Source organism: Pinus tabuliformis, chromosome J (genome assembly GCF_031772625.1).
Source record: "Pinus tabuliformis cultivar Carrire ecotype Pingquan chromosome J, CPIR1, whole genome shotgun sequence".
Classification (NCBI taxonomy): Eukaryota; Viridiplantae; Streptophyta; class Pinopsida; order Pinales; family Pinaceae; genus Pinus; species Pinus tabuliformis.
The window spans coordinates 254,412,063-254,423,511 of record NC_142295.1 but is presented as its reverse complement, the minus strand read 5'-3'; the positions used below and the strand labels follow the sequence as shown (position 1 = coordinate 254,423,511).

At 32.5% G+C, this 11,449-nt stretch overlaps 1 protein-coding gene across 1 annotated transcript; it reads left to right on the top strand.

Annotated features, from left to right (window-relative positions):
* Nucleotides 1–4,383: 4,383 nt before the first annotated feature.
* Nucleotides 4,384–10,196, top strand: LOC149226733 (uncharacterized protein At4g15970-like). The gene is made up of 3 exons (XM_089375361.1): nucleotides 4,384–4,943; nucleotides 6,269–6,643; nucleotides 9,412–10,196. Exons 1-3 carry the CDS (start codon nucleotides 4,767–4,769, stop codon nucleotides 9,910–9,912), a joined length of 1,053 nt encoding a protein of 350 aa, XP_089231487.1. The 5' UTR covers nucleotides 4,384–4,766; the 3' UTR covers nucleotides 9,913–10,196.
* The last annotated feature ends 1,253 nt before the right edge of the window (nucleotides 10,197–11,449 follow it).

Sequence of the window (11,449 nt, the reverse complement as noted above, 5' to 3'; positions counted from 1 at the left end):
TCCCATCTATCCCTCCCTCTCTCACCCTCCCCACCCCACCAAACCTACCTTAACCTTTTCCCATGTGTTAAAGTCACTAGCTATAGGAACACATGTGCACTAGAAACACCTACACATTTTTGGCACTACGAATGTGCAAGGGTTGTTGATACCAAAAATGTGCACGCACTTTACTAAATTCATTTTTTTCCTAGTGGGAATCCTACATGCACGATGTCATGATTGCTTTAGATATAGGTTCAAGATCACAAACCTAGTGATTTAGGCTCCAAATACATGAAAACATAAATATTTGAGAACACACACATTCATAAGTTAGACAAATCTATTGTCCATGAAAATACATAACATATAAATTCAAGCATGTAGATCCTATAATAATAATAAATAATAATAATAAATTTTCCCCGGATGCGGGTGATTAGGGAGATGGGACGGGAGTCGGGGGCTGGACACATGCCGCCCCTCAGCCATCACGTCGCACCCCAAGCAAGCAGCTGGAAAGGACATGAAAGATTTAAGACGAGGGGACCTGAGACAGTTAATGCCCGGAGAATGTATTTGACCCAGCGTAAGGCAGCAGTAATGGTGGATGGGATCCCGAGCAGGGTAGGTGAGGAAGCTAATAATAAAATAGGGATTGAGCAGGGAATGTTGGTTGTTATGCAGTCGGTTAGCCTCTCTATTATTGTTGCGGTCCCTTCTCAGACGGACGGGTCCATCGCGCGGTTGGCTCAGGCTGCTGATAGTCTTGTTCATCTGGTAGTTTGCTGGAATTCTCATCCCACAATGGTGAGACCTCGACAGCGTATGCTCAGCCGTCGAGGCTCATCCAGAGGAGGGGGCTCGCGCAGACCTGAAGGGGACAGTGCTGGTCATTGTTGCCACTGAAATCTTGCCAGCTCCTTTGGAGCCACCCCCCTACACTCCGGTCAATTCATGGATGCAGGGGCTTCAGGCTCGGCCTCCTTGCTAGCTTTTGGTTCCACCATCTTCAATTTCACCAGCTCAACGAATAACCCAAGAATCAGCGCGCATGTTTCTATTCTGTTTATTGAGAATCCTCCAGATGATGACGACCCCATGAATGCTCAGGAGCAAAGGATGCAAGACAACCCAGAGGAAGCAGAGCAGGCTCCGACAGCTGAGATGGAGCAGGAAGCAAAGGTCCTGGAAAAAGCCAAGCATACCCAGATTGCTCCAAAGGCAGAAATTGGGGAAGAGGCAGCGACCTCTCCAACTGAAGCTGAGCCGGAATACTATGGGTGGTGCCCAATTGTGGAAGAGCAACCGGACGAACCAGACAAATGACGGCGCCAGCGCTCAAGCTTCGCTAGGTCGCTCAAGGTTCTGTTATCGTTCTCTGTTTTGTTATGTGTCCAGTTGGTGTCTTTTGGGTTGTTATTGCTGTTATGTATTTTGTGTTATTGATGTGAGCAAGAGTTGTTTCCCCTGCGCGGGAGGAATTGGTAGGCACCTTTTTGTCTAATGCCCCTGCGTGGGCCTACGTCTATGGCCAGCCTTGGTATTTCAGATTACTGCTCCTGCGCGGGCTTGCAGTGTTGGACTCTGTCTTGGTTTATGTCAGTCTCAGTCTTGGTCTCTATCTGGTGCCCCTGCGAGGGCAAGAGCATACTGGTTTCACCTGATGTAATTTTGAACTCTGTACATATTTAATAGATTAGTCTTTTTACCAAGAAAAAAAAAAAATAATAATAAATTTTATTATTTTTAATACATTTTCACTTGACATATATCAAAATCTTAAAATACATCCCTCATTTACCTTGTTTATAACTTTTTGGGGCCTTAACCGTTTGGGAAAAAAATCATATGGTGCACTACAAGACATTAAAGCATACAATCTAAAAAATAAGGGTTGTTTGATAATGTTAATACCATTTTAGGTTGCTCTAACTAAAGGGCTTGTAATTTCAAGGATATAATAACTTTCATAAATTACAAAAAATTATAAAATTAAAATTATAAATTTAGGGAAAATAGTCATGCACAAGAACAATTTGTTCTCTACAAATCACATGTTTTTGTAGCAATATTCCATCATTATATTTTGCATGAAAAATAACATAGCAATGTTAGGAAAATTAAAAATTTACATAGTTAGACATACTTTTTATAATTAAAAATTAATAAAAAATATATTTAAAGAAAGTCAATTCATTTTCCAACATTTCATCTTTTTACACCATCTAAAAATTCATTAAACAAGTACCTCTAATCATCCATCCCAAATTAACATATTGTTGGTTTCTAGGTTTGCATGCCCATTAACACTTCATAAGACACCATTGTTAGTTGCACCCAACCTCAAACTTCAATCACATTTACTTCAATTATTTAAAAAGATAGAACAAATCTCTTTATCATAATTGTTTACATCCTCTCCAATTCCATCATATATATATTTTTAATTATTTAAATTTTTTTGGAGTCTTCTTTTTAATTGTTTGAGTGAGTCTATTGATTTGATTAAGAAGAGTCTTTTATGTAGAAATCACATAGGATAAAATTTTGCGGATGCTTTTCGAGCTAGTGTGGTTCATCATCAAGACCAGATGAAGATGGAGATCATGGCACAAGCTTAAATAGAGGGCCATGTAAATAATATTCCTATAACTACTAGTTTAAGAATAATAATATATATATATATATATATATATATATATATATATATATATATATAGGAATGAGTCAAGATCTTATAACAAAAATAATAATTAAATATGACTAAAATTAAAACAAAGCAATCAAATATCACTCCTATCACATCTACTTCAATTATTTAAAGAAATGTCACAAATATCTACATTATAATTATTTACATCATTATGTTTTATTTAATTATTTAAGAAATTCATGAGTCTCTACCTTATGTAAATCCTAGAATTAAAGTCTCATTGAACATGTTTTTACTAGTAAGAGTAAAAATCACAATGCTAACTATGTAAGGGTCATTATGATTAACTCTATTTTATCCAAATGAAATAAAGTTTGTAAATGTTTTTAAGAGTGTGAATAAAAACATTCCTTTTAATTATAAGATTATTATGATTAAGCTCTTTTTTAGCTAAGTTAAATGAAATCATTTTGAAAAATAAGATTTATGAGTTATCATTTAAATATACACCACCTTGTTATTCTTAAAAATAATAAATCGATATTCTATATTCTTTCATGATTTAAAAAAATATTTTATCATAATACCTAATTCTCCCTTTTCTACTATCTATGGAAGGAAACTATACCTCAGAATTCCTTGCTTCAACCTTTATTTTGCGACATCAAAAATTTATATTTTACATTCTCAAAATTTCTCTGCCAATATTGATTTAGATAAAATCTCTAAAGTCGGTTCATTGTCCAAATAAGGTTTGGAGTTACAAGAAGGAGCACTAAGAATTTGATCCAACACACTCTATTTTTTACTTTTATGAATCTTGAATCTAACTTTTTACGCTGTTTCAAAGATACTAGAAAAATGAATTCTAATGAAAATAATTTAAACCTTTTATATTTATGTTATTTGAAAAATTGTATTTGTTTTCTATTTTTTATATACTTTATAGAATGGTAAATTTGTATAATATTATATATATATATATATAAGTAAGTTGGGAAGAGTGAGAAATACGGTTGTCCTGCTGTTCTCTTCTTTCTTCATACTATAACATAATTGTTATAATGTTATATTTACATATATGAAATTAAGGATGACTATTACTTATATTAAATTCATTATCAACAATTTTTTTTTGGGTTCATTTTGGCTTTACAGGCGTAGAACAATTATTAAAATCACTTCAATATTAAACTATGCCGGTTACCAAATTTCTCTCAATAAAAAAAATCACTATGTATAATTCCGCTTCGATCAAATAATTTATCACAAATATTCTATTTCCATTGGTTTACAGATGCATGTAGATAGTCTCACAAAATTATGAGCCACGTTGTATCTGAATTTTTTTGTTTTGTTTATGGTACTATTCCAGCGATGATTTTTTCCTTCAAATGAGCCTAATCTTCATTTAAAATATTGGGAACGAGAAGCATCTGTTAGATTATAATTATGGAATGCAATTCACATAAGACAATCGCCACAAGAACAAGTCTCATGAAGCCTGACCTGTCGCCAATCCGATTAAAAAAATGCAAAGTTTATGCATATTAAAAAATTATACAATAAGAAGCATGATCCTAGAAGCCAGAAGTTGAGATAATTTAATTGGCAAAATCATTTTCAAGAAAGATGGCTTATTCCCCTGAAGGGGTCAACAGGCATCATCCCTATATAAGTGAGCTCATTTCAAAGATTCCATCATATATTGAAATGATTGACAGCTCTGAGAGGTTGTCGTAGGGTTTTTGTATTGCAATCAGTGCTCCAATTGACTTGTGAGGTTAGGGTTTGGGTGGCACGGTAGCCATTTGGTCTCCCCATTGCTGGTGCCCCACCTGTTAACAATGGCGGTGCCAGCATTATAAACGGGCGTATATGGGTTCAACCATTTCTGTGATTTGACTGGGTTCTGTTGCGTAATATTATTGTTGCACGCAATTATTCTGTCAAAAAACTGCATGCTCGTCTGAGAAGTTGAAGAAGCAGAATGCAAATGATGATACTACCAAAAATTGTTCAGCAGGGAGTATTGAAAGTTGTATAACAGAAAGTGTTTGTACATGTGTCTCTATTTGTATTCAAGGCAGCAAATAAGATTAGGAGCAAGAAATTAAGGCGTAAATCCATGGAGGCCAATCACAGCGATCAGGTGAGGAATGTGACCTTGGTCCTGTTCTGCGTAACAGTGATTGGAACAATCTACTTAGGGGTCTTGAACAAGGCCCAATTGGCGTTGGTCAATCCAATCGTTTTAAGCTCCTTTTCGGACAGATTTGCACATAACAATGGGACTACAGTTCAAGTAAGTTCATGATTTTTGAATATCCTTATTATATGATCATAGATCCATGTGTAAACACTTAGCAGAGCCATCAGTAATAAGTATTTCTATATTTTCCCATATAAATAGGTTTGCATTTGGGCTCTGCTATAAATATTAAAGCATTTGGTCAGTCAACAAGATTATGCTCTTTCGTTGCATTCAAAGATATTTTCAGACATACCATGTGCCCAACGGAATTTTCATCTGGATGGTGGAATGCCTCGGAGCTCTGCAGCCCACTTGGGTTTGTCCATGGTTCAATGTTGTAATTAGGATTTTGAATTGTGATTTCTGTTTACATGGTTGTTTGCATGGTTCAAGGTTGTAATTACGATTTTGAATTGTTGTTTCTGTTTACATTTCTGGTTTGTTTACATGGTTCAGGGTTGTAATTAGGATTTTGAATTGTTATTTTTTATATATTTCTGGTTTGCTAAATGGTTAGTCCAGTTAATTTTCCGTAAGTTGAATTCAATTTCATTGTAAATTTTGGAAATATTTCATGATACTATAAAGAAATATTAAGATGTAAAATCAGTTGTTTAATTTTATTCTTATAATCAAATTTCGAAATATTCCAAAAAAATATATAATAGAGTTAAACATCTTTTTCTCAGCTTTTTATCTATTATTAGGGTTTTTTACACAGGGCTATTGGTCTTTTCCCAGGCTTTTAGAATTGTAATTTTGTTCCGAGGTTTCTTCTTTCTAATATAATTTTAAGAAATATTTACAGTCAGGTTGAAATGAAGTTATGGTGTATTTTAGATTTCTTACGGGGAGAAATGTAAGTTGCAGTTAAAAAAAATGTGGGAATTACATGCTATAAATATGTTTTTTTAGAATTTTAAAAAATGAGATAGGTTTTATTTATTTTATGTATTTCATTTTTCTTTTAACAATTTTCTCTGTAAACAACATGGATCAATATTTTTAAATATAGAAACCAAAATCCAAAATTATAAAAAATGGATTAAAGAATTTTTTAATAATTAGTTGTATTTTTAGAGTTTTTGGGTAAATATGTTTTTGTCACATCTGTATGTCATTTAAACTGTATTTTGACTATATTTAGATTTACTAAGACTAAAAATTTTTAGAACATCCTATGATTGTGAATAGTTCATAAATCAAATTTGTAATTCTAACAAATCCCAATTAAATTCCAAACAAATTAAAGTAGAAAATAAACCGAAAATACCTCCAAACTCCTAATTTAAAACGATACCCTCCCATTATTTAACTCAGATTTGCTGACAAATGGTATCTTATGTTACCCCTTGATTCATTCTACTGATTTACAGGTTTCGGCGCAGAATAATAATATGACAGAGCTTGAATTAAGACTGTCAAAGGCAGCGAACCAAAACAGAACGGTGATAATCACCTCGTTGAACGCTGCCTGGTCGCAGAATAATAGCATGATTGATCTCTTCTTACAGAGTTTTCGAGCAGGCAACGGAACTGAGCACCTGCTGAAGAATCTTCTCATTGTTGCAGTGGATAACACGGCACTCCACCGCTGCAGGCAGATTCACGAACACTGTTATCTGATGAAGACAGGCGTTGATTTCTCAGGCGAGGAGTTGTTCATGACAGAAGATTACTTGAAAATGATGTGGAGAAGGCTGCGTTTCTTCGGCCAGGTGTTGGAGGCAGGCTACAATTATGTTTTCTCGGTAAGTGTCATTGTTTTCACTTTTTTTGTTAAGCTGTGATCCAGTGAAGGTGTGTTACCCAATCTAACTGGTAGACTTTTCTGGAGATTTTGGTTGGTTTTTTTTTCCAAATTTCATTTTTTGGGGTTTAAATTTAATTTTTAATTGTACATGTGAATTTAGTTGTATATTTTATGTCGGATTTTGTTTTGTATTTAATATATTTTTATGAAAGATATATGTTTTGTAATTTGAATAAGATTTTTGACAATATATAACAATGTCAATACAATATTGACTTTCTTAGCTTTTTACAATGTCAAAATTATAGTGAGATCGGGGGTTTCTCTCCAAGTTTTTTGAGTATAGGAATAAAATCTTAAATCAAAATAAATAATTTGTTTTTTTAGGTCCGATAGACCATTGTTTGGTCTCAGCGGATGTTAACCATCGTCATCATCGTCATCATCATCATTTCTTTAATAATATTGATAAACGCTGATAGGCTTATATGAAACATATATACAACCACATTTTCCAATGTGGTTGATATAGGCCTATGGCTTATATCAACTAAAACATATATACAACCATATTTTTCAATATAGTTGATATAGACCTATAAGATTATATCAACTACATTAATAATTATTATGAGTATTTAAGATATTTTTATCAAAGATATATGTTTTGTAATTTGAATAAGATCTTCGACAATATATAATATTTTTTTAATAAAAATATTACAATTATTTTTTCTTAAAAAATGAATTTAGCATCTTGAAAAATTTCAAGATTAAGGTAAATAATTAAATTATATAGTCAAAACATATTATAATATAAAATTATTAAGAAAAATAATTGAATTATATAATATGGCATATTATAATATATGAAATTTAAATTGAAGTTAAAAGCACAAACCATAGTCACTATACAACGAACTTAGAGTGAATGGATTTTTATGGTCAATTCAAATTAAAATAAAAAAAACCATACCCATCACACAACCAACCTAATGTGGCTCGATTTTCATGGTTGAGGCCCGACCAGATTCTATCTTGGTACGCATTACCAAAATGGGATGGAGACACCCTCGTTGACTTCACTCGGATATTTACATATTCTAAATTGTATTTTCATAGTTATTATTACACTTTAATATGGATAAAACTATATATTAAAAATATCATCGAAGGCATACATAAAATAGTAGTAGAGCATGTGTATTTTTTTTAGTAATATAAAAAATGTGTATTTTTTAAAATAAGTGGCAGGTTTTAACTTTTTCACATCTGTTTTTTAATTCCGATCCTTGGCCTATTTCATTAGATAAAACGAAAATAAACTATTAATTATGAAATAAAAAAATTTAAATATTATTTTAAGATTAAAAAAATTTAAATATTATTTTAGGATTAAAAGATTGTTTTGAGTTTAAATATTATCATCCCCATCTTGAAGTTCTTTGCAATCGAATCATATGCCTTTTAATAATTTTATATTATTCTATACCTTTTATATTTTTATTTAAATTAAAAATTATATAAATAGTTTTAATAGATATTAATTATTATTATTTTATATTTTTTCTAAGGAAAGAGATCAAAGTGAGGCTACTGGATCAGTGCAACTTATAGTTATACTTACTTAAAAGTGTTTTTCTAAGACTAGAAACTTTTACAATAATATTCATTTAGAAATTAAAGCTCAACTTGTTATTAGTAGAGATTTGAACCTCACTAATTAAGATAACAATTATTCCACTCACTCACCCAACATAACCCCAGTTGACTTAAAAAAAATAACAATCATTCCACTCATTCACCCAACATAACCCCAATTGACTTCAAAAAACACATGAAAATGTGCTTTGTCGTCATCCTATATACAAACAACTAGAAAGTAAATAATTGATTTAGTCATTTACAACATGGGACATAGTCTTTATTAAAATTATACTAAAACTTTGAATTTCGCTTTTCATAAAATTTGCTATTTCAAAATTTAACATCACCCAAAACATCAATATTTTAAAAAATTATTAAAAGATAAAAATAAAACTCATCAATACTCAACCAAATAAAATAATCTATGTACCTATATTAAAGACATGAACTTACCTATTTTATAAACTAAAACTAAAAACTTAACACCAATTTATACTTCCCTCTCTCACCACCTCCTTCCCCACACCTCTAGTCCCCCAATTACTCAAATTCCTTCCTCCCTAGTGAATCAACTAACTGGATTTTTTATTTTTATTTTTTTCATATCCATTTTCGGCTTTTAAAAACTGGATTTTTCTCTTTTATCCCAACTTAACTTCAATTTATATTTCTCTCACCACCTCTTTCCCAACACCTCCCACCTCAAAAAAAAAAAATTACTCAAATTCCAATTACTCAAATTCCTCTCAATTCCTCTGTAGTAAAAACTTACTCAAATTCCTCTCTAGTAAATCAACTAACTGGGTTTTTTTCCTATCCATTTTATGCTTTTAAAAACTGGATTTTTCTCTTATATCCATTTAGATGGGTTGTAGGTTTATGAAAAAACCACCTCCTTCCCCATTAAACCGCCCTCACTTGGAACCCCTCTAATCCAAAAAAATTCCCTGAAATTCCTCCCTAGTGAATCAATTGTAGGTGCTTCTGAGAACTGGATTTTTTCTTCTATCCATTTTATGCTTTTAATTTTTTTTTCTTCTATTTGAAGTGTTTATGAAGAACCAAAAATAAACGTGTCCAATAAAATCATAACATCTGTAATTATACATTGGCTTGCAGGATACTGATATATTGTGGTTCCGGGATCCCTTCACAAGGTACTCGCCCAGCGCAGACATGAATATCGCCTCAGACAGTTACAACGGTCGACCACACGATCTCGGCAACCGCCCCAATGGCGGCTACATGTACGTGCGCTCTAACGAAAAAACCATCAGCTTCTTCAAGTTCTGGTATGAGTCGAAATCAAAATATCCTGGAACAAACGAGCAAGACGTATTAAACCTAATCAAAGTCCCAGAGATAAAAAACAGAGGCCTTGAGATCGTCTTCCTGGATACGAAATACTTCAGAGGGTACTGCCAGGGGAGCCAGGATTTGAGCCTTGTATACACCATGCACGCCAATTGCTGCAAAGGACTGAAGGCAAAGCTCCATGATCTGCGAAACACACTCTCCGATTGGGAAAACTACATAATGAATCCACTGCCCGGCCATATTGTCACGAAGGACGTGCACTGGACGCCTCCACAGGCATGCCAACACTCTTGGGATCCATGATTGTCAAATATCAAATATTTATGCGATGCTTCAGTATCATTCATCAGGAAATCTCGCTCCTTATGCAAATGAATAAAAATCTGACAGAAATATTGTCCTCTGCTGGACAATCCCACCTCGATCTTGTAAAATTACAGCACAGAAGGTTGTATGATTAGAGCACTGACTTTGTAACGTTGACTGCTATGTCATTTCTATTTCATTATATGACGTCTGCCCTATCTTATTATTGTTAATAGCGATTGATTATCACGAATTCCATAGATTGATGGAATTTCTTTAATAAAACTGCAGTGAGTTGCTGGGTTTTTGTTCAAAAATAGCATAGTTCCTCTTATCACTCACAACATCCAAAGATGTTTGTTCTCTGTGGCGTAGCTGTAAACATTTATTATAAGTAGCGGTTGGTCTAGTTAGTAGTTGGAGGATCCGCTCAAATTATTTAACATGCTAATCTGGATCTGTTTTTTCATCTTGTTCTGATGATGAACCACACTAATTGGTTCGAAAAAAGTCGACAAATGATTTTCCATGTAATTTTCACCAGAAAATCTCTCTAACATAATATAAATCACAAAAACCTAAACTCTATTATCTATACTAACTCGAGTTTATCTATCCTAACTCACAAGATCTATACTAACTCGAGTTTATCTATCCTAACTCACAAGATCCAAACACCTTTGAGGAGCCAAAAAGATTCTGTGTTATCCAAACACGTTTAGGGTCATCCTTTTTTTTTTTCATTGGGTCGAGAGATGCTGTCATTTTCAAAAAGTATTCTCGAACCCACACTCTAACCCATATAAAAGAATAGTGTAAGGTTATGTTGTATAAAAAAATGTTATAGGGTCCCAATTTATTGGATAATTAATTTCACATAGTAGGTTGAAGGGTTAGAACGTGGATCGTATCATAACTCATATGCAAATGCTATCATAGTATCATGATTCATATTTAAAAATACTGGTTAATACATCGTGCATCTTGAACCTATCTTATCATAATTCTCATTCATATATTATAATAATAAATAAAATGTTGTACAACTGAAATATATATTATTATTGAATCTAATGGCTGTGTATTCCAACTCATACAACATTATATATTATTTATTGTATAATTTTTTTCGAAGTAAATGATTAAAATATATTTTTATAAATAATATTATAATTTATTTTTTAATTTATTTTGTATTTTTCAAAAGTAAAAAATTTATGCATCATTTAGATTTATATAATTCAACTAGGATATTTATAAGCAGTCTCAATTTGCTATAAGAGAAATTAGATTTGTTGATTATTTACGAATGTTAATGTATGAACAAAATATATCAATTGCTGAAAATAAATAGGTCTATTTATTACATAAGTGCATATAAAAAGGCTATAGGAATACATCATAAACCAATGATGTGAGAGGGGTAGGATCTTTAGCACTAGAACCTAGAGGAGCTCGTAGTTTTTCATCATAATAAGGTAGCTCTCCAAATGAGCTATTCTTGCATCCAGGCTCTCCAAGCACGAACATTGAT